This window comes from Lithobates pipiens, unplaced genomic scaffold, assembly GCF_037356315.1.
Source record: "Lithobates pipiens isolate NorthernLeopardFrog02 unplaced genomic scaffold, aLitPip1_a1.2 Scaffold_22, whole genome shotgun sequence".
In the NCBI taxonomy this organism is placed as follows: Eukaryota; Metazoa; Chordata; class Amphibia; order Anura; family Ranidae; genus Lithobates; species Lithobates pipiens.
In genome coordinates this window covers 256,897,631-256,921,798 of record NW_027507784.1, presented here as the reverse complement: position 1 = coordinate 256,921,798, position 24,168 = coordinate 256,897,631, and the positions used below count along the sequence as shown (strand labels likewise).

The window sequence follows — 24,168 nt, the reverse complement described above, 5'->3', positions numbered from 1 at the left end:
CCAGGAATGAGAAAGGTTGGACCACTTTCTCAAATCCTCTCTAACGCCATTTAGTAGAGGGATATGATTTTGTTTGAAGAGGGAGCATATGTTGGGGGTAAGCTATATGCCCAGATATTTCAAAGAGGGTTGTTCCCATTAAGGGGAAAAGTGGTTTCAGTGCCTCCACCTGAGATTTCAGGATATTGATATTTAGGATTTTGGATTTTGTCAAATGAATTTTGAAGTTGGATATTTTCTGAAAAGTAGAGAAGGCTGCCATTAAGTTAGGGAGTGAAATACAGGGTTGTTGTATAAAGAATAAGATATCGTCAGCGTAAGCTGCATATTTATGGATTCTATTATCAATCTCAATGCCATGTATGTTAATATTGTGTCCAATCGTGGCCAGAAAGGGTTCCAGTGTGATAGCAAAAAGGAGGGGGGATAAGGGACAACCCTGCCTAGTGCCATTATGCAAGATGAAGGGATCGCTCAGTGTCCCATTGATACGGATTTATGCGGAGGGGTTAGAGTATAGGGAAGAAATACGATGGTGCATTTTTGGGCCCAGGCCTAAGTAACGTAAGGTTGTCTTAAGATAGTCCCAGTCCACCCTATCAAAGGCTTTCTCAGCGTCTGTGGAGAGGAGTAGGGTGGACTGGGAGCACCTATGCACATACTGAATCAGGGAAATGCTCCGTAGAGAGTTGGTTGGTTTGCCTCTCTAGAAGGTATGAAACCGGATTGATCAGCAGAGACCCATCTCGGTAGAAGGGGAAGTAACCGATTCGCTAAGGCCTTGGCATAGAGTTTAATGTCGATATTAAATAAGCAAATTGGCCTATAGCTTCCACACAGTGTGGGGTCTTTCCCAGGTTTAGGGATGACTGATATGTGGGCAGAAAGGGATTCTGGGCATAGGAATGAGACTTGGGAAATTGCGTTAGCATATGCTGTAAGGTGAAGGAGAAGAATGTCGTCAAATGATTTATAATAAAGCACGGTGAACCCATCCGGGCCAAGGGCTTTCCCAGAGGGAGAGGTTTTCTACACGCTTTGGAATTCTTCAACTGAAAAATCCACTTCCAGATCTTTAAAAACAGATTTGGGGAGTTTCGGCAATTTAGCTACCCTAAAGTATTTAAGCATAAAGGTGTGGACTTCCTGAGAGAGGGAGGAAAGACTGTTTTGTACATTATACAGATCTACATAATAATCTCTGAAAGCTTTAGCTATGATCGGGGTAGCATGCGCAACCTCTCCCGATGGAAGTTTCATTTTGGGGATGAATGAGGATGACTTCTTCGCTCTAAGCGATCTAGCCAACTGTTTACTAGGTTTGTTTCCCCATTCATACAGTTGTTGGGAAATACATTGGAATTTTCTTCTAGTTTCCAAGTCTAGTAAGCTTTTCAGTCTTTCTCGCTTAAGTGTAAGGGCTTCAAGGTCTGTCATGTGTTGGGTGAACTTATGTTTTCGATCAAGATTAGCTAGTTGGAGCAGCACCTGTTCAATTCGCTGACAATGCTCCCTCGCTCCTATTTCAATGAGGCGGCCTCTGATCATGGCTTTATGCGCCTCCCAAACAGTAGCTGGGGAGGTATCATAGGCTTTATTTTCTTTAAAGTATTGCGTTAGATGTGAGGATAGTATAGAGACCTCCGTTGGATTAGAGAGGAGGGAATCGTTTAACTTCCAGTTGTAGGATCGTTGTGTTAAGGAAGGCATGGTCAGAAAGAGTCACTGTGCCTATGTTTGCTGAAGTAGGGGAAGGTGGTGGTGGTCTATGAAAATGTTATCTATCCTGGATTAGGATTGATGTGTTTTGGAAAAATAAGCCGTCCTTTTCTTTTGGGTGGAATCGACGCCAAGCATCCATCAATTGGAGGTCTACAAGCTTCTTTTTAACCGCTGCTAGTCGTTTACATGAGATAGTGGATCGGCCTTGAGATGTATCTAATATAGGGTCGATTGGCATGTTTAAGTCCCCTGCGAGTAATAGTTACTCCTTCAGCAAATCGTGAGAGTTTATTAATGATGTGAATAAGAAAAGAGGGTTGGTTGAAATTAGGACCATATACGTTTGCTAAAGTACACTGGGTGTTACCTAAAAAGCCCTTAAGGAATAAGAAAAGCCCATGATCATCCACTATCATATTTATTAAGCGAAAGGGTGTGCACTTGCTGAAACCGATGGCCACACCTTTAGCTTTGTTGGTATCTAAAAGACTATAGAACCATTGGGGAAAGTTGGGTGAGGACAATTTGGTGGATGTGGAGTGCGTTAGGTGCGTTTCTTGTAAAAAGGCGATAGAGCAATTAGACCTTTTTAGCTCCCATGAGATTTGATGTCTCTTTGCAGCCACATTAAGGCCCCTCACATTATATGAGGTTACTTTCAGCGTAGCCATCACCATAACACCAAGCGACCCTTGGGCTTAAGTTGGGGAAGAGGAGGGAAGGAGAAAGAGCTGAAGATAGAAACGGAGAAGATTTAAATGAAAAAAGCATATACATATCAGTAATCTCAGGAAAAATACCTGGTTTTCACTCAGCAAACTGCAGTGAGCCCTGAGGGGTGGGGAGAGCAAGCCACCGTCAGATACCTCCGACGAGGATCACAACTTGTATCGGGTAGGTAACTCACTCTCACCAGCCCCATCGGAGGGGGGGGGGGGGGGGAGGGGAGGCAGAGAGACGCTGTGCTGAGTGTATAAGTGCAGAGTGCCACGCCAGCATACAGCCTAAAGAGAAACCACATGTCGTAACTATAAAGAATGAACTCCAGAGTATAAACTATAAAGCAAATATAACAGGAACCCTTAGGAAAGAAATAAACAAAACATATATACCTGTACCGAACCAAGTATTAGTAACCAAAGCCTCGGTATCCATTGAAAAGCAAACTCCCTTACTACAGCTTACTAGATACTTAGAGGAGTAGTCTGAGAACTCCTATGTCAGAGCATCCCACTGTGGGCGTAGTAATGATGAGTGGCGCCACAAATAAAAAAATAAATAAAAAAAAAAAAGGAAAGAAAAGAAAAGGGTCTGCAGTGGGATCGGTATGAGCTATGTCCTGCTCAGTTATGCTTTTGAGTGGAACCGGGGGTTGAGGTACGCCTTTTCTTCGAGGGAGGTTTTCCTCCATTGAAGATCTGGTGGAGATGAGAATTTTGGGATCAGATCCTGACAGTTAGGGAGCTCCATTGGTGATAGGTTGAGAAAACTGGGAAGCTCCTCAGGAAATCTGAGTGTATGGGAGCGACCGTTTTTAGTGGCTATGAGGCAAGAGGAAAAACCCCATCTTTATGTGATTCCAGCAGAACGGAGGTTCTCCAAAAGAGGTTTCAAGGTTCTGCAACAATCTAGCATTTCCTTGGAGAGATCAGGGAAGATCTTAACCGTCAAAATCAATAGAGAGGGGGTTGCGTAATTTGGCCATTATTGCGTTTTTATCCTCAAAATAATGCAGCCTGCATATGACATCGCGAGGCTGGTCAGATGCGATATTGCGCTGTCACAGAGCCCAGTGTAACCCTGTCGAATCGCAGCGGGTCAGTCACCGTGTTACCCAGTATTGTATTGCATATGCCCCGGATTGATGGTTCAAGATCATTGTCACCGGTTGCCTCTGGAATCACTGAATCCCAAGTTGTTTCTGTGATTGCGATTTTCGATGCCCTCAAGTTTGTATAGGGAGGCTCGGTGTGCAAGGGCTAGCTGGGTCACCGTGTCTTGTATCTCTTTAATGGCTACTGCCTGAGAGTCCCGACGCTGTTCTGCATCTTCAATCCTAGACAAAATATGTGTCATGTCTGCTATAACCGCTGTGATTTCTTTCTTAATAGCCTTTTCTAGTCCATGAAACAAGTGCTTTTTTAAGTGTTCTCACCAGGAATGTCATGTCTGAGCCAGCGGGCGAAGCAGCGTCTTCCATGATGTTCGAGCAGCAGGAGGATGCCGGCAAGCTTTCCCTGGCGGAGGCGGCGTGTGAGGAGGGAGAGACACTCAATCTCGGAGATCGGGCCTGTCTGCCGCGTGCGCCGAGGCTTGATCTTTCCGCAGCCAAATATCTTTTAATGTTGCCGGTGGAAGGCAGATGGGACCCTGACCCGGTTCCGGACCTTTTCCTGAGCATGGAGCGGGGTTTAGAGGTCTTTGCTGGAATGTCTGGGAGGTGCTTAGGCTCAAGGCTGGGCGGAGCTCCTCTTACTCACGTCCGAACGGCACCATGTGCAAGTTACTTCTATTTATAGGGGACCGGTTGGTGTAAACACCGGAGGCTAAGGTCGTACCAGGAACCAGAAGTAGCTTGCGCTCCGGAAACTGGAACCTCAATCAGAAGCCAGTCACAACTAAGAAGGCTAGAGCTTGTGCACATATAGCCAAAAAAAAAAAAATGTGGACGAGTAAGCTTGGGAAGTGGCGACATCTTGTGGTTAACAAGCAATATTACACCAATGGAATACAATAAAATTCATACTTAGCAATCTTAAATAATAAAATTAAAAAATGAACACGCGTAGCAACACAATAAAAATAAAAATAGTAAACCCCTCTAAAAGCATAGAAAGCTAAATGTTGACAGAAAAAAAGTAATCAAAAAAAGACATAATTATATCTCAGTCATTATTAATAAAGGAATTAATGTCCCATTCAATATTCATTCCAAAGGAAAGGAAAGTTTGAGCCTGATAAATCCACCTCGTTTCCAATCTGGAGACCACCCTGATCATATTGGTTCCCCTCCAGTTTCTGGCCACCTTCCAGTGTGGGCTCCAGGGTCCCAGAGATCCACCTGCCTCCAGTCAGTTCAGCGCCACGAGCATAAACAGAGGAGGTACACGAGTTCTCCTCCTCAGCACTGCACTACTGCGCCGGATTTCACCTCTCTCCCAAACCATCCAGCCCGGACTCCAAGATTCCAGCAATCCGCTCGTCTCCAGAGGAGGTACGAGGATACTTTACAGGATGTTTTGACCTTCAGAAGCTCAATGAACGGATTAAGACCTCGGAGACCAGATTGGGGGAGGTAGAAGACGCGATCCCGCCATTAAAGAATGTATCCGAACACATGCAGTACCAGATCAATCAACTCCTTGCAAAATAAGACGACATGGAGAACAGGCTCCATAGGTGCAACCTTCACCTTATTGGTCTGCCACAAGGGACTGAGGGGAAAGACCCAACTACAATCCTAGAACAACTGCTGATCACAACGTATGGCAGATAGGCCTTTTTAGCCACATTTGCTCTTGAAAGAGTGCACCGCATGCTCACCAGACAGTCGCCACAGGGTGCCCCTCCACGTACATTTATTGCTAAACTGCTGAATTACAAAGATCGTGGCGCAGGACTACGCATGGCACGAGTGAAAGGCAATATACCCATTGGCAATTTCAAGGTGGCCATTTTCCCAGATTTTTCCACTGAAGTACAAAAATGCAGACAAAGTTTTACTGAAGCCAAAAGACACCTAGGCATCAAAAACCTTAAATATTCCATGCTGTTCCCTGCACGCCTTCGTGTAGAAGACTATGATGGTGCCATTTACTTTGAAACTCCTGAAGACACCATTGCCTTACTAGAGAGCCGGGAAGCCAACTGGAAAGCGCATGATTAACCTACAATATACATACAACTCAGACATGCTATACAAAGTGAAAGTAGAATATCCTCCCTTGTGCCAGTGACGCATCCTCTGATGACGATGTGCTGCTGACGGAGGATAGGAAAGGTATGGTCTCGAAAGTATATACCAGACTAATATATTCAACGCATGATGCATCTAAAAGTACCCTGTAAAAAGGGGTGGGAAAAAGACTTGGGTTTTATTGACAGGGAAAAATGGGAGTTATGTCTGACCTCTGCCCCATTGGCATCAGTCTCGACATCACACAAGTTGTCACATTTATTCTTATTGCAGAGAGTATATAGGACACTGACCAAACTGCACAAATGGGGGTTCAGGGATTCCCCAATATGTCCAAAATGCTGTAGGCATGAAGGAGATTTATTGCACATGGTGTGGAAATGTCCAAAATTGTTCCGATACTGGCACTATGTTCTATCCACTATCTCTCAGGTATTTAAAGTTGCAATTCTACATGACCCAGTTGTTTGCCTCCTTGGTGCCTTGGAGATGCCCTCATTCTCACCGAATGGCCACACAGCAGTTCTACGGCTATTATACTTAGCGTGCAAAACGATTGCGAGACTCTGGATAACTCCAAGGGTACCAACGGGGGAACGATGGATAGTAATGGTAAATAATATGCTAATACGGGAAAAAATGACCTACCAACATAGAAATTCTACTCAATGTGGCAACCTTGGCTGGACACTCCGGGACTAGGTCCAACCCAACTGGTCAAAGACAGACTATTACAGATGTAATCTGTTAGATACGGATAGTGCCAAAAAAATTATAATAATTGTATGACCTATGGCTTTTAAAATAATTGCTTAGAGGAACCATGGTGAACAACCAAAAATGCATAGGGAGAAAGTGATGTTACATTTTCTTGCCTTATATCTGAGCGTGGACTACTTTTATTAGCTCTCCCACATACCTGGCTATTGTTATGTGTTCAATTTTTATAGTACTCCTTATGATTCAGGACAGTCTAGATTGTTAATTGAGATTGGAAATTTTTACTGCACTATTGGAACAAATGTTGTTGTATATATACAGCTAGTTGACCCCTTATAAGAATCCATATGTTACACACCATGTGATATATGTTATAACTGCTGTATTGGAATTTATGGCCGCAATGAAACTGTGTCTGAATGTTTTGTTGTACGGTTTTTCAATAAACTCTTTATTAAAGTCCAAAAAAATCTACAATATACAGCACACGGCTGTACACTGCAACCAGGGACCACAAGCCTCTTTCTCTGCACTTTTTTCAGGTACTGTAGACTTCCTACCGAGCCTCCATTTTCAATTTTTCCAATTTGCCGTTCGCACTATCCCCCCCCCCACCCCACTATCCACTCTTGAGATGAAAAGGCCCTATCCTTCATATACATCACTTGAAACAGTGCATTATTCGGAGACCAACCTGTCCAACCATTAAGGATGCTCTAAACCAGTGCTTCTCAAATAGTGAGGCTCCGTAAAGGGGGGCTCGTTTGACCTCGGCAAATACTGTCATATTGGATGTCTAGATCGCATGATACGACTCACTCGCAAGCGGCATCCCACACGGCGTTGGTTGCCTAGCAACTCTACGGCTGGAGAGAGGGGCCAGCGCGAACACTGGAGATTGTCCCAGCGCAGCCCGACGCGGAGGACCATGTGACCGCCAACGCACGTGATACATGCAGAGGACCCGATTGGATAGACATGATGCTCTATCCTGATTGGCCAAACCCGCCCGTGTGACTTTTAGACCCGGAAATCGGTCCTCTGTACAGAAAAACGCCTAAAAGAAAGGAGTTGAAGACACATAAAAGGGGACACCGCCGATTCAGCCAAAAAAGGTCAGTGTTCTGATGAAAAGGCTTTTATTGTGCTCCGTTAAATCCTGTGCTCCTTTAAATCTTTTCTGCTACAGTTAATAAAGCTATTTTATCTTGTAAATTGATCCACATTTCTTTCTTTTTTTATTCTCATATACGTTAATAAGGATACAGTGTTATGTAGAGGTGTACTTATAACAATTTTATAGACAAATGATACTATTTACAGTCGCGCGGGGGGCGCAAAATGTTTTCTTCTTCCTAGGGGGGGGCATGACAGAAAATAATTGAGAAGCACTGCTCTAAACTAACGCTAGCCTGTCCGGGCACATGCAAGTGTACCCAAAAAGCTATGGCCACACTGCACAAAGTACTTAGGCCAAGGCCGCAAGCAGATTAAACATTCCCCTTTGCAAATGGAGAACTAATACTAGGAGTCACAGAAGTGTTATGCCGCGTACACACGGGTGGATTGTATGGCGTACTTAGTCCGTCGAAACACATTTCAGCGGACAATCCGCTCGTGTGTGGGCTTCAGCGGACTTTTTCAGCGTGCAGTCCGGAGTACTAAGTATTTCGGTTTTTTCGAAATTCTGTCCGTCGTACTTTGGTTTCAGCTGACAATACGGTCGTCAGTATGCTAGTTCGACGGACTAAGAATGGCGCATGCCCAGAAAGGATTTACACGGCGGAAGGGTGCTTTGCTGTGTCTTGGACTTCCTATTTCTAGTCCCGTCGTACATGCTGTACACGTCATCGCGCAAGCTTTCGACGGACTGTTTGTGTATCCGTGTGTGGTCAAGTCCATTCAGTGGAAAGTACGACAGACTGTCCGTCGGATTGTATGACGGACTAAGTACGCCATACAATCCGCTCGTGTGTACGCGGCATTACAATATGCAAGACTTACTCAGTGAAGTTTTACCCCCCTTGCACTACCAGAGAGACCTGGACCATGGGTATAGATTCACCTTGGAATCTGCCCCCCCCCCCCCATGCCACACAAGCCCTACCACATTATGCCCTGCAAAGTTTTATTCCAGAGCAGTATTACCGCATCAACCCTTTTCACTCAGGGCCCAGATGCAGGTTTTCTCTATGTTACTGTTTTACTTGAATGACGTTTTTGACCCACTTCACACGCAAGTTAATGTTTTGTTATGGGAACATGCCCACACCAGTTGAGGTCGGTGTTGGGCTGGGTGGGAGGGAGGGGGGATTGTTATATTAAAAGTCCAATGCAACCAAAACAAATGCCATTTCCAGAATGCAATGTTCAATATATTTCTACATGCTATACTATCTGGAGGGCTTGCCAGCATGTATAGGGTAATGACCTCCTCTTGTGTGACATAATGGTGCTATATGATCAAACTTCTCTGTTATTTACATCACACTATACCATGGCCTCTTTGAAATTCTTAACTTGGAACATTAAAGGATTACGAGACAAAGTTAAATGCACAGCAGTCCTATCCTACATTAAAAAACAAAGGGCAGACATTATAGTCCTTGTTGAGGCGCATATAGACGGCCGCATACAGCTTGCCCTTAAATGGCCACGAATTGGCTGGGCATATCATTCAGTCTATACCACACATGCAAGAGGGGTGTCACTGCTCATAACCAAGTCCCTGCACTTTGAATTGTGTGACGTGAGCTCAGAACCCCAAGATCGTTATGTTTTTTATTCATGCTAAAAAACTGACGATTCCTGCCATTTGGCTGGGAGACTTCAATGCCACCCTAAATCCAGACCTGAACAGAGCACAACAGCCTGCCTCGACTCCTAGATCTTGTACATCCACCAGATTGATATCATCCTTCAATCTGGCTGACTTGTGGAGGACCAAACACTCAAACGCCAGAGCATACTCATGCTTCTGTTCCACCCACAACACCATGTCCCGCATAGACTTTATCCTCCCGTCACAGATACTAGTGCCTCGCCCACTAGACGCAGCCTTTTGCCCTAGACTCTTGTCGGATCATAGTCCGTACTGGATTACACTAGCTGTCCCTATAGTTAAACCATCTAGGACATGGAGATTGAACCCTTTCTGGCTGTTATTATTACCAGATGATTGTCAGAAAGACGATAAATGTAAATGATACTTCCAAGAAAACACTCACTCTACCTCATTTGCGAATATATGGGACTAATTCAAACTCCATGTAAGGGCCACTCTGATATCTCATATTAATAGATTCAAAATAACTAGAGTTGAAAAGGCAGATAAGATACTGGAGGAGCTCTGCCTCGCAGAACGCCAGTATGAGACCGACCCAACTCCCGATAAAGCCTCCCACCTTGGACTGCAATCTAGAGTAGTTAACCAGCTGCAATATGAGATGTCTAGAAGAAAGCTTTTATTCTCTAGACAAACTCTTTGAACACGGAAAGAAAGAGCGGGAAAGCTTTTAGCATACATGGCTCACAGTGAGGAAAGACCCCAGTAGTGATCTCCCTGCGGAACCCCTCAGGTGAGATGTTAACTGAACCTACAGCAGTAACCGCAATGTTTCACAAGTTTTTAGCTCCCCCTACACCACCACTACATCCAATGATCTAACACCCATTGATCGCTTCTTAGAAGAACTCACCTTCCCACAACAGACTTCAACCCAGATAGAAGCACTTGAGGCACCACTAACGACCAAGGAGATAGCAACTGCAATTGCCAGCTTCACTAGATCCAAGTCACCTGGGTCTGATGACCTACCCACTGAATTCTATTCACAACACAGTGAGACTCTCCTACCTCGGCTGCTTACCCCATACACTCACCTATTTGAGACTTTCGCCTTACCAACATCCATGAGGGAGGCAGTTATAATACTCATCCCCAAAACGGGGAAAGGATTTGGGCCTCCTCGAATCATACAGACCCATCTCCCTGCTCCAGGTCAAGACATCAAAATATTGGCGAAAATGTTGGCACTGCGCCCTGATCAGGTTATCCTAACCCTAGTGCATGAAGACCAGGCCGGCTTCATGCCAGGCAGGTACACCTCATTCAGTCTTAGATAAACATGCAAGCCCATCAGGATAATGTTGGAGAGAGGGTAGTGGACGCGCTTTATGCGGCCAAGGCATTCGACTCGGTAGAGTGGAACTACTTGTGGAAATGCCTGGCACAATACGGCTTTGGCCCCAAATTTCTTAGATGGATCCGCTTACTATACCAGGCCCCAGTAGCCAGGAGTAACAGCTAACGTATGGCAGTCAGATACCTTTGAATTATCCAGAGGCACCAGACAGGACTGCCCTCTATCCCCCCTACTATATGCCCTGGCCACAGAACCTCTAGCAATATCTATCAGATGCAACCCATCGATACAGGACTTACGCATAGGCGATCTAGAAAAAAAATAAACCTGTACGCTGATGACACTACTAACAACTGAACACTTTGGCTAATTTTCCGGACTCGGGATCAACTGGAAGAAGTCACAAATTCTCCCACTTGATCTTGCTCCCCAAACTGAACTACAGAACCAATTACCCCTACAGTGAGTCAATAGTATCAGAGATACCTGGGGGCGAGCGCAACTAGGTCACCGATCGATTATGTCTCTCTAAATGTGGAACCACTGTTTGCACTGATTAACTCTAAAACACAAATATGTGCACGCCTCCCTCTCGGGGTACTAGGTCGCATCAACCTCATTAAAATTATACTCCTTCCTAAAATCCTCTATATATTATGGCACGCCCCTGTATATCTACCACTGAAATTTTTTAAAACCATAGATGCAATTCTATACCTTCTGTTTGGGGGAAAAATAGGCACAAATTAGCATGGCGACTACTCAAAAACCCTACTGATCTGGCCAGTACGGCACTACCGGACTACAGTCTATACTACTTAGCATCCCAACTATCCCAATTGTTCCATCAAGACAAGATGGACAGGAAGCGATTCACTTCACTCCTATGCCCTACCTGGGATCAACTGACAACAGACCCCATGTGTGCCATAGCAGCAGGCATCGAAAATAGTACAAAAAAATAAGAACATAACTCCCTCCTAACCCACTACCGAAAGATATGGAGACTGGCCTCTATCATAACGACCACTGTACTATCTGGCATAATAGAGCCCTCCAAGACCTCTTGATTGTGCCAGATTAGGAGGCTGGGGTAGAAGGGGGAATTTTCTACCTCTCACACTTACTCACTGCTGGTCAATTAAAAAGTTTTGATGCATTAAAATTAGAATTCACCCTCCTGAATCGCATGTTTTTGCCATTCTTAAAAGTCCGACATGCTATTCAATCCCAATTCCCAGAATTGATACTTGGTCTCGTCCGCAATCCTATAATGGATGTAGTCAAAAGTGATGATCGCCAGAAACCAATATCAATATTCTATAACATGCTACATACCCCCTCTTCAACGAAAATAGCCTATAATATAAAAACACGATGGAAAGGAGACCTGGGGAACATAGAAGATGGAGACTGTAATGAGGTATTGGACACATGAAGCTGTCTCACCCAAACTATTTGACAGATTAATCCAAATATACATTCTACACCGTACATACTTACACCGGTGAGAATGGCTAAATTTAATCAAGGACAACCTTCTACATGTCTATTATGTAATCGAGAAACAGGAACATTCTACCACCTCCTTTGATCCTGTCCATACATGCAGGGATTCTGGAGGACAGGAGGTAGATTTCTTTAATGACAACATGGGGTCCCCGTTGATTCTAGACCCCAAACCGTGCCTACTGGGTATTTTCCCAGATGCTGACACTGACAAATATACAATAAAATGTTATGCATGAGACACTATTCTCTGCCCAGAAAACAATCGCTAAACTTTAGATGAGGCAGGCTCCCCCCAGACTATCTGATTGGAAGACTGACATAAACATCACATTGCCCTAAAAAAAGTTAATCTACATTAATAGAGGGTGCCCAGCAAAATATAACAAAGTTTGGGACTGCTGGCTTAATGCATCTGACCTAAGTGTATAGCACTAGAGAATACATCTCCCTTTGTCCCCGGGTCATACATACCACTCCCCTCAAGTAAATATAATTGAAAAAGTATGCTAATGCTTAAAAAAACAAATGTGCTACTACATAGCAACAGTGTCTGTAATCGATCAGGAACTTAAAGCGGGACTGTACTTGGGAAAAAAATATTAAAAGCCAGCAGCTATAAATACTACAGCTGCTGACTTTTAATAAATGGACACTCATCTGTCCCGGGGTCCAGCGATGCCGGCAGCCGAGGCCGATCGATCGCTCGGCTCTCGGCTGCTGCCGCCACCATTCTAGGTGAGGGAATCAGGAAGTGAAGCGAATCGGCTTCACTTCCCGGTTCCCTACTGTGCATGCGCGAGTCGCGTAGCGCAAAAGGAATTGTCAGCGCTGTCTCTGGGACCCGTGTGTGTCCCAGCAGACAGCGCGGCAGGACAGGAAGAGGCATAGACTCCAGAAGTGGGTGTAAATACCTTTGACAGGTATCTCCACCCCCCTCCCCCCTGAAAGGTGCCAATTGTGACACCGGAGGGGGGGGGGTTCCGATCAGCGGAAGTTCCACTTTAGGGTGGAACCCCGATTTAATGTGTTACCTATAGATGTTACACGTGGAATGATTGTAATGAAGAAAAATGTTGCATATGCATTGGAAAATTGTATACTTTTGTGAGAAAGAAAAACGTTTAATTAAAAAAAAAAATCCTTGATAATTTTTTAGTTATCTATTCTAGTGTTGAATTGTATGCTGTTACCAGAGGCACACGGTTATTTTTTCTGTATGCATTGGAGGAGATGTTCATCTTTTGTCTCTTTTGGTTTTCAGCAACATGTTTATGTCCTTGGACCTTTTTTCTTATGGAAGGCGTCTCAGAACACTAGCAGACTCCTCCTCCTCTGCACCCCCCCTCCAATTCCATAGGCCTCTTCCTTCCTTGTCTCACCAGCTATCCAAACTTAATTACCATTGTTGTGTATATTTGTTTGTAGTGTTTTTGTTTTTTTCTTAGCGATTGTCCTATTAAAGAGGAAGTAAACCCTGATGGGTTTTACTTCCTCTTTGTTTCCCTGCAAAGGCTGGCTATAGATAGCGGATTCCTGCTGAATCAGCCAAAAATTCAAGCCGAACAAATCCTGCACCCTGAATACAATTATGCATGTGTTCAAGGTATTTACTTACTTATTGATGGGGGTTTTGGGTCGCTGGAGATGATCAAGTACAGTAGACAGACAGTGGAAAAAGACTGGAGATCCACATGCTGCTTCAGAAGCAGCAGCTGGATAAAGCTTCCACCAGGCTGAAAGGAGACATAAATGCTTGATTCCACAGCCCTAAGACCCCTTTCACACCGCAGAGCCTATAGCGTCGGCGGTAAAATGCCGCTATTTTTAGCAGCGTTCTACGGTCGGATTTGCAGTGCATTTCGGACGCTATCAGGGAAGAAAGGGTTAAAACCGCCCGCAATACGCCGCAATATCTGCGTTTTGCCAGCGGTAATACAGTGCTGCCCCATTGATTTCAATGGGGAGCAGCGGTGGAGGAGCGGTAAACACACCGCTCCTTCATCGCTCCAAATAAGCTGCCCCGGTGTGAAAGCCCTTGGGCTTTCACACTGGAGACAAAGGAGCAGCAGTTTGAGGGCGGATTGGAGGCGCTATTTCTAACGCTATAGGAAATGCCAAAAGGTAACTACAAGTACACCATCTTTTTAAGTAGGATTTTTAAAACCCAACTTCAGCCAAAACCTTATTTCTTTTGGATAAAGAAGGAAACGGTCTGTGTCCTTTGTTCTTGTCAGAGCCACTGGCATGGGGTTTCAGGGCTGCATGTAGCCTTTGTTCCTGTCAGAACAAGAAGTGTTGGGACCACCAGGGACACACATTTTTTTTTTTTTAGTAGAGTGGGACAAGGTGATTGTGTCTGTGTTTCTGTCCCAATGACAACTGCTTCCCCATTTCTTGCTCTGGTATCACAGGGACAGGAAATGTGAGAGACTCCCCAATCTAATCACAGAAAGAAACAAAACCTTACAAAAAAGCATCTATCCCCCCACTCTATCTAAAAGGAGTTAAAACCTAGATGGAGTAAGGCACTAAAGGTTTAAAATGGTTGACAGGTTCATAGTCACTAGTTTAACATAATGTGAAGTATTGCAATGACAGATTTTCATACGTTCCAAACCTTACAAAATGAAAAAAAAATAGGATTTGTTATACTTTAGATCTCATCCAAATGCCCTTAATTTGATTATATATGGGCAGATCACATCCACTCCTGGGAATCCCTGTTGGGAAGCAGGTTTGCGGACAAATTTTTTTCACTAACTCTATGTTTTATCCAAAGGGTGTAATTAACTCATCTGCCCAGTTTACTAAAACCCCGTAGACACAGGCCAAATATCGGGCATTATCGGCCGATTCAATAGAAACTGTCCGACATTCAGCCCGTGTGCATGACAGCTGGTCTGGCTTATGTCGATGGGGCAGGTCTGCCGATCGGGACCCGATTAGCGTTCTCAGTCAATGGCTGAGAGCGCTGATCAAGCTGGAGATGAGCTGTCCCTCTGTCATTACACAATAGCTCACCATGCAGCCATATACTAACATCTGCTTCAGAGTTTTCCAGTTTTTTTTTCGTTCAGCCAGCTGAGTTGAACAAAAAAAAAAAAATTATTGTGTGTACCAGGCTTCAGTTTTAGTGCAAACAATCATGATGAAAAGCAGTTACCTCTCTGGTGTCCTGATAGAGAGAGGTGAGGAGAAAAACTACCCATGGCTGGCATCATAAGAGTGTATGGATTCTGTATCGCATAACAAGGAAAAGTGGAGAGAGGGTTCATACTAGTAAAAGCATTAATCCGGCTGGGTCCAGGTAAAGCACTGCCAGTCTGAAATAAAAAGAAAATGATCAGAACAATGAACAAAGCAAGTGCCATTAGTCCATAATCCTAAATATCACGTGCATCCTGCATCTCAATCCTGAATTTTTGGCAACTAACACTGATTAAACTAGCCCTGGGGTCCTGCAGAGCTTGGCTGTCATTCTGACAGCTGATCCTGCCTCTGCATATCAGGCACATTACAAGCCCTTCCTAAAATATATATAGACAGACATTCATCACAGCATATATAGTGAGACAGACTCTGCATTTATGTTTAGACTTAAAAGGAAACTGCCAGACTAAACTCAAAAACTGTTTTTTTTTCCCAAAATGTGCAAATTATGGCAGACTTACTTTATATTCTTCAAGATTCAGACCCTGCAGCCTCTTAATTGGCTAGGCCCAACTACACGTACTTTGTCCTGGCATGAAATCGTGCTGAGACTGTACAGGGAGCTGCACATCTCAGCGTACACTTACAGAAAACCAGTGCTGACAGGCAGGTATGTAGAAGCATATTCTGTCATCAAAAAAGCCTGTCTGTCTGCACCCTTTTTGTATTAACTTTCAACTTTACAAAGGCCTGCGCGTTCCAACCATAGTAGAGTATTAAAAAAAACAAATTTCTATAAACTGCAACATATCAGCTCTTAAATGTGGTGGCTTTATGATTTTTTCCACCCCTTCATTTTTACCTAGAAATCCTGCCAATAATACCCTTCCTGTCCTAAAATTATACTATCTACTCACTGCACTGTATCTATGAAGAAGCAGCAATGTCACCCATAGGCTAATCTCCAGATCAGGACTGAAAACATCTTCTACTCTCCTCATGTCTATAAGATAGGGAGGAAGGATTGTTGTAGTTCACAAAAAAAGTTGGGAAAGCTAATACCATTGCTTGAATGATCAGTTTAGTTCACAGAATGTTACACACATTCATAATATTTCTGGCAGGATCAAAAGGTATGTTCTGAACTAACAAAACATGTAAATAGCTGGAAAAAAAGAAATGGATGCAGCCACCACAGCTAGGGATTTGAAAGCTGCAATATTCTTGGATTCAGAACAAGAACTACAGAACCAGAGGAGACCCTTTAAATCCCCCCATTACAGCTATTTTATTTGCCCCAATATTACTTCAGGCCACCAATCAATGTCTTTTCCATTAGTCCCCTGCATGCACAGTCATGGATGGCCCCACCAGTTCAGAAGAGGGCATAGGTCACAGCTACTGAGCTGGATAACCTTCTGGTCTGAGGTAGGAAGAAGGGGGTATACCGTAGTTATAGTGTATTAATGATAAATTAAATTCGACTTGTTTGTCTGAAACTATAAGGTCTAGACAAGTGATTTAGGGTACCCTGGTCATATGCCATTTTTAAACTGTGTACAGTGCACATTCTGATTATATTCAGGAAGGGGGAGCAGCTTGGGATTGTAAAATTAAACTAATACTTTAACCCTAATTTACCTATTTAACATCTTTCACTGTCATCCATCCACCCCCATGGAAGTAAGATCAATACATTAACCACACTATCATTTTGAGACTGGACTATATTCTACAAAGAGCCAAGATAAATTAGAGCATTTTCCCAAATTAACAATCAACAAATTGATCACCTCATTATGTTTGACACCCCCTACCCACCCTTTTGGAGCATGATACTCAGACACCGCCTCCTATCTACTACCAAATACTGTTACACAATACGCCCACTGACTTCCTTTGAATCCCTATGTAGATCAAGAGAACCAACTAGCCACACACTCTTCTCTTCAGCCTTGAGTCGGGGGAAATCTCATTATTTCCCCAGACACAGAGCTCTCCCCATTGTTTCTCCTAAAATAGGAATGCAAACTTGAGATACAACTTACATCAAAGGGAAATGATACTGCATTTCGCACACAGATATTGCAAAAGAGATGAGATAGAACATTTTGACCAGGTGGTACAAAGTTCCTTATATACGCCACAAAATGAACCAACAAATCTCAGACAGAGGCTGGAGTTGCTGCACTGGGATGGGTAAGATGGCAAACATTTTGGGGCATAGCCCAAAAATCCAATCTTTTTGGAGAGATTTGACAGATACCAACAAATGATTATGGCATACATGTCTGAAAACCCGGCAGCCTGTCCTCTGCACCTGACGGAGAGGCCTATTTCGTAGTACAAGGTCTCACTCACTATCCACCAGTTGAATGCAGCAAATGCCTGCATACCCCCTGGACACAAACACGACCACCAAGCAGATGTCAAATGGTACTCTAAAGTAAATGACATTTTCTGTATGGAAGATCTCACTTCCACCCTCTACAAAACAGAGGAGAAATTCAGGTCCACATGGAGGCCTTAGCAATACTTCACAACTACTGACATAAACCTAAGTGAAATAACTCAGGAATTACCTACTTTCAAAATTTTGTTCCGTTTGCTACTGTCTGATTCCATATTATATTTACTAGGAAGTTGGCATTACATAGTTTGGCACTATCACACAAAAATATTCCAGAAAAACACTTGCTCTGAATTAGATGGGATTTCAGCTTTCATGCTCTCTTGTTAAACAACTTTCGAAAACATATAAATAAAGGCTTCTTAGCTACCCAATAGGGATATCCACTTGATAAGTCTAGGATTGCAATCTGTAAATTCACAGTTCTTTGCCATAAAAGAAACTGGCATTGAGAGACGTATATAGACTTTCATTGGTGACTTTGACATCCAAAAACACTAGTTACCTGGCTGTTGTGTTGAATAAATCTCTGAAACACTTTGTTAATCTGACCTTGACCAAATTAGCATAGTATTGAAAGACAGAGACATATCTCTAGCGCAAATTCAATCTCTTTCAGATATATACTGGTGCTCACAAACCATTTCATATCAATGTAGAAGATTCAGAAATGGTAGCAGGTGAGCTCCCACATCCTTTATCTGGGAAAGCTGGGGAGTTGCCGGACATTTGCCAGTGTAAAATACAGGCATACCCCACTTTTAGGTACGCAATTGTGTTTATTTACTAAAGCTGCAAAGTGCAAAATCAGGCTCACTTCTGCATAGAAACCATTGAGCTTCTAACCCCAGCTTGTTCAATTAAGCTTTGGTAATAAAACCTGGAAGCTCATTGGGTTCTATGCAGAAGTAAGCCTGATTTTGCACTTTCCAGCTTTAGTAAATAAATCCCATTGTGTATTTAAAAGTGGGGTATGCCTGTAATGCCACGTACACACGATCAAACTATCTGGCGGACTTGGTCCGGCAGACCAGAGTCCGCCAGACAATCCGTGCGTGTGTAGGCTCCGGTGGACTTTTTTTTCCCAAAAGTCTGGCGGACTTAGAAAGTAGTTTTGACTCAAAAATTGTCCAACGGACTGCGAGTCCGGCGGATAATCCGGCCGTCTATGCGCTACTTTTGAAATGAATGGACTTTCCCGCACACAGAGAAAGTCTGTTCATTATGAACGTGGCTCCAGGTAGACGAGACTAGGGAAGGAGGTCAATTTTGGCGCCTCCATGGACGAGATTGACACGTCACTGGCCCCGTCACGTGGTATGGACTTAAAGGGGAAGCCCTATGCCGAAAAAACGGCGCGGGGGTTCCCCCCAAAGTCCATATAGGCAGTCCGGCCTATATGGAAAGGGGGTGGGGACGAGCCTACCAGGCCACGTGCCCTCAAAATGGGGGTGTTTTGGGGAAGCGCCCCCCCCCCCCCACCCCAAAGCACCTTGTCCCCATGTTGATGAGGACAAGGGCTTCTTCCCAACAATCCTGGCCGTTGGTTGTCGGGGTCTGCGGACGGGGGGGCTCATCGGAATCCAGGAGCCCCCAGATACCGGCCCCCCACCCTATGTGAATGAGTATTGGGGTACAATGTACCCCTACCCATTCACTTGGTAAAAAAAAAATGTAAATAAAACATAACACACGGTTTCAAAATAATTTATTGCACAGCTCCGGGGGTCTTCTTCCATCTTGGGAGGTCTTCCCTCTGGACTCCTCCGCTATCTTCTGCTAGCTCTTTTACTAGCGGAGGAGCCAGTCTTTCTTATTCGTCGCCGCCAGGGGGTCTTCTTCCGACTTTGGGGGTCTTGTGCCCCTCTTCGGTTCTTCTTGCCGGGCCTCCGCTTTTTTCCTTTAGCTCTTTTACTAGTGGTGGCCCGGTCTTCTGTCGCCGCCGCCTCTTCTTCTTTGAGATGTTGACTCGACGCTCTCTCTGGCCGCAATGACAGGGACGCAGTGTCTTATATAGGGACAATGGGTGGGGTCACCGGGTAATGTCCGCGCCCCTTATGATGTCACAGTCCCAGAGGATGCTGGGGCTGTGAAATCATAAGGGGTGGGGACATCACCCGGTGTCCCCGCCCATTGTCCCTATATAAGTCGCCGCGCAACACGTCCCTGTCATTGCGGCCAGAGACAGCATCGAGTCAACATCTCAAGGAATAAAAAGAGAAGGCAGCAACAGCGACGACAGAAGACTGGGCCACTGCTAGTAAAAGAGCTGGAAGAAGAAAGCGGAGGCCCGGCAAGAAGAACCGAAGAGAGGGACAAGACCCCCCGATTTTGGAAGAGGCGGCGGCGACAGAAGACCGGGCCACCGCTAGTAAAAGAGCTATAGGAAGAAAGCGGAGGCCTGGCAAGAAGAACCGAAGAGGGGGACAAGACCCCCGAAGTCAGAAGAAGACCCCCGGACGGCGACGAAGAAGAAAGCCGGGCTCCTCCGCTAGTAAAAGAGCTAGCAAAAGAGCAGAAGATAGCGGAGGAGTCTGGCGGGAAGACCCCAGGAGCTGTGTAATAAATTATTTTAAAACCTTGTGTTGTGTTTTATTTTTCACCAGCTGAATGGGTAGGGGTGCATTGTACCCCATAATCATTCACATAGGGTGGGGGCCGGCATCTGGGGGCCCCCTTATTAAAGGGGGGCTCCCGGATTCCGATAAGCCCCCCGCCCACAGACCCCGACAACCAACGGCCAGGGTTGTCGGGAAGAGGCCCTTGTCCTCACCAACATGGGGACAAGGTGCTTTGGGGTGTTGCCCATGTCGAGGGCATGCGGCCTGGTACGGCTCAGGAGGGGGCGCTTGCTCGTCCCCACCCCCTTTCCTGACTGGCCGGGTTGCATACTCGGATAAGGGTCTGATATGGACCTGGGGGGACCCCCACGCCGTTTTTTCGGAGTAGGGCTTCCCCTTTAAGTCCATACCAGGTGACGGGACCAGCGAGGTGTCAATCTCGCCGCCGAAGGCAACGACACTGACCTCCTTCGCTAGTCCCCTCCACCTGGAGCCGTGTTCAAAATGAAGGGACTTTTTTCCGTGTGTGGGCAAGTCCGTTCATTTCAAAAGTCCGGCGGACTGCCGCCAGGTCCGCCGGAAAAGTCCGGTTGTGTGTGGGCATGTCCGCTCGTTCGGAAAGTCCGGCAGACTTTCCGGCGGTTTGTCCGCCAGACTAAGTCCGCCAGATAGTCTGATTGAGTGTACGGGGCATAAGAGGTAAACTTTCTCCCAAGAACACGTTTAACACCACTATGTAAGCGTGCAGAGCAGCAGGGGACTAAAACTACCCACTCCTAACTTTGCAAAATAGCTGCTCCTTCTATGTCAAGTGGCAAGGTCCAAGGCTGCTAGAACACTGGAGCATTGCTTTTAATGGTTGCCATAGCTGGAGTTGCATATTAATGAAAAAGCTGACCAGCTCTGGGCTCTAGATTTTGGTACTCTATTCAAGTGAAGTGCTGAACATTTGATGTTCTGCCAACGTGCCTTAAAGTGGCTGTTCACCCACATTTCATAGTTTATACAATGCTCTTGGGTCTCCTGTGTGTGTGTGTTTTTTATTTTATTTTTTAAATAAGCCGTTCTTTACTTTATCTCAGATCGCTGCTCATGTGACCCGCCGGCTCTCTCCTCTCCCTGTCTAACTGCTGCAGCAGACGGGCCAGATTCCCCCTCTAACGTCACTCTGGAGGGGAGGAGAGGAGAGGAGGAAAGATCCAGCGGGTCACATGAGCGGAAATCGGATCTCTGAGATAGGGTAAAGAATGTCTTATTTTAATAAAACACACGCACAGGGGGACATACACTTAGGTGACAAGGAGAACTATATAGACTATGAAATGTTAATTCAGCAGCAGGAAGGGAGGGGCGGTCCCTGACCCAGGAGAGGCAGGAGAGCTGGGTATAACAGAGGAACGTAAACTGACCATAGTGTCAAGGCTCAGCAGCCATAATATACCGTGGTCAGCTTACAGGGGGGAGTGTATAGCCAGGCAGGACCAGCCAGGTTTTTTAGGCGTTATAGGGGGACAAATTACACAGCACAAGCCTTGTGCTGTATAACATGCTTTAAGGGAACAGGATCCTTCTTTTTTTTTTTTTGGTTAACAATCACTTTAAAGAAGTATTAAACCCTAAAACCAGAAATATACAGTAAGTCCCCAACAAACAAACCTTCGAGTTGCAAACTTTCAAAGATGTGAACATGTGTTTTCACAATTTTTGTTCATTCAACCCAGCGGGCTGAATGAACAAAAACTGATAGATCGCCGTACCAACAGAAGCAATGTTGGTAGAGCGATCTCCCCAGCTGTGCTTTTGTGTTCTGACAGGGGGACTCCCCCTGCCAGAACTTACTGATCATTGCTCGCAGCCTTTGTCTGCAAGCACTGATCTTTGTTGGAATTACCAACAAGTTAGATTTACGAATGAGCTCCTGGAACAGAACTAAGTAGGGGACTTACTGTATTACATATCGCAGCATACCAATCATTAGATGTGGTGGCTGCTTTGTTTTTTTTTTTAGTATTTTTTCATTTCTGCCTTCACCTGGGGGTCTGGCCAGTAACACATCTCTTATGTTAGAGTGCCTCCACTTTGCATGAAGAAACACATGGGAACTGTTGGTCAGCAGCATTGCCAGTCTAGGGGCAGGGGAGTGTTAGACAAAACAGCTCATTACATTACCTACTGCAAAACTCCACACAAGGGTCTCCAAACTTTCTAAAGAAAGGGCCAGTTTACTGTCCTTCAGGCTTTAGAGGGGCCGGACTGTGCCCAGTGCGAGTAAACAATGCCTAATCTTTGGTATTAGGGGGAGAAATGGTGCCTAATTTTTGTTGCTAGTGGAAGGAATTATGCCCCATTGTTGGTGTCAGTGGGAGGAATTATGCCCCATTGTTGGTGTCAGTGGGAGGAATTATGCCCCATTGTTGGTGTCAGTGGGAGGAATTATGCCCCATTGTTGGTGTCAGTGGGAGGAATTATGCCCCATTGTTGGTGTCAGTGGGAGGAATTATGCCCCATTGTTGGTGTCAGTGGGAGGAATTATGCCATATTGTTGGTGTCAGTGGGAGGAATTATGCCACATTGTTGGTGTCAGTGGGAGGAATTATGCCCCATTGTTGGTGTCAGTGGGAGGAATAGTGTCCCATTATGCCAAATAAAGACAAGGAAATGCAGTTTGAAGGCCACTGCTCTACGCAACTTCTTTGTAAAACACTGCTATAAACAGACACCACGGTGTGATAAAAAAAAAAAACTCTTTGTAAAACAGAATGCATGCCACTTTAAAACAAAGTTCAATGTTCAACATAACACTGCAGTGAATTAAACAGTAACTGTTCTTTCAGGTTGAAAGAGGGTTTCATATTCATCTCAAAACATCATTATTTGCAAACATTTCTTATGTTTAAAAGGTATCATACCTGTATTTAAGAAATGTGTTCACGATCCTACCGGATTGCTTGGAGAACAAGGCATACTGAAGTATAAAGCTGTTCACAACCAATTTTTATGAAAACGTCTATGAAACTGGCTTCATTTCCATACAGCTTTTATCTAGTAACATGAATATGTAAAGCCAATACAGCATGAATGCATGCTTGGGAGTTTAAATTGAAATCATAACTGAATAGTTATTTTCATAAAAGGAACATCTATAAATGGTAATTATAAAACATCCTTGTACTTCAAATATTTTATTAACCTCACCAATAGACTAGTAGATGTTGGAACAGAATCGAGGATGAGATCCAGTTCATCTCCAATAATTTCATCACGTAAATTTGACACTGGAAACAGAACAGATGTTTCATTGCTAACAAGGGCTGAAGGGAAAAGCCCTACTTCAGGTCCAGCTGCAGGGAGCACATTAGAGGAGACAGATGACACCGGAATCGGAGATTCCTCCCTTGATATTTCAGTTTTAACACTGCGAGAAGAGGAGTCCACTTCAGGCAAATCTAAAATAGAGCAGAGATAAACATTTTAAAACAAATAACAATGCAATACAGTATAAACTGCTGATGTGATCATTTTAGAACATTTAAAGCTGAATTCCATGGGAGTTAAAAACCCTTTGTTGCAGTAAGACAGCCCCTGCACTGCAAGGGTTAAATGATCATCTAGAGCAGTGGTTCTCAACCTTGTCCTCAAGTACCCCCAACAGGCCATGTTTGCACGGTTTTCCTTTATCTTGCAAAGGTGCTTTAAATGGACTTGTGTCTTTTTTTTCAACCTGACTAAACTCTGTACCTATGTAACAAGATAAAATGGATGTCCCAGTAAGGCTGGGTTCACACTGGTATGACACGACAGTCATACGGCTGTAAATCCGACATTGCCCTGCAGCTTGAAGTCCGACTTCCATCCAACTTCAATGAACGGGATCCGACTTTGATCCCAACAACACCAGGCCCTTTGAGTCTGGTATGAATTTTTAAAGGAAACTCCGTGCCAAATTAAAAAAAATAACAATTAAAAAAAAAAAACAGCATAGGGTTCCCCCTCCAAGACCATACCAGACCTTTCAGAGGAACCCCCACGCCA

The 24,168-nt window shown here is 44.6% G+C and overlaps 1 protein-coding gene across 2 annotated transcripts in view; it reads right to left on the bottom strand.

Moving 5' to 3' along the window:
• ZC3H7A (zinc finger CCCH-type containing 7A) overlaps positions 1–24,168 on the bottom strand; it is a 163,031-nt gene that overhangs the window by 112,965 nt on the left and 25,898 nt on the right. For both annotated transcript variants that reach the window (XM_077448975.1, XM_077448974.1), the window contains 2 exons: positions 23,332–23,582; positions 15,179–15,338 (listed from right to left, as the gene is read on the bottom strand). In XM_077448975.1, coding sequence (XP_077305101.1) covers positions 15,179–15,338; positions 23,332–23,582 — 411 coding nt within the window. The remainder of the gene's footprint in view (positions 1–15,178; positions 15,339–23,331; positions 23,583–24,168) is intronic.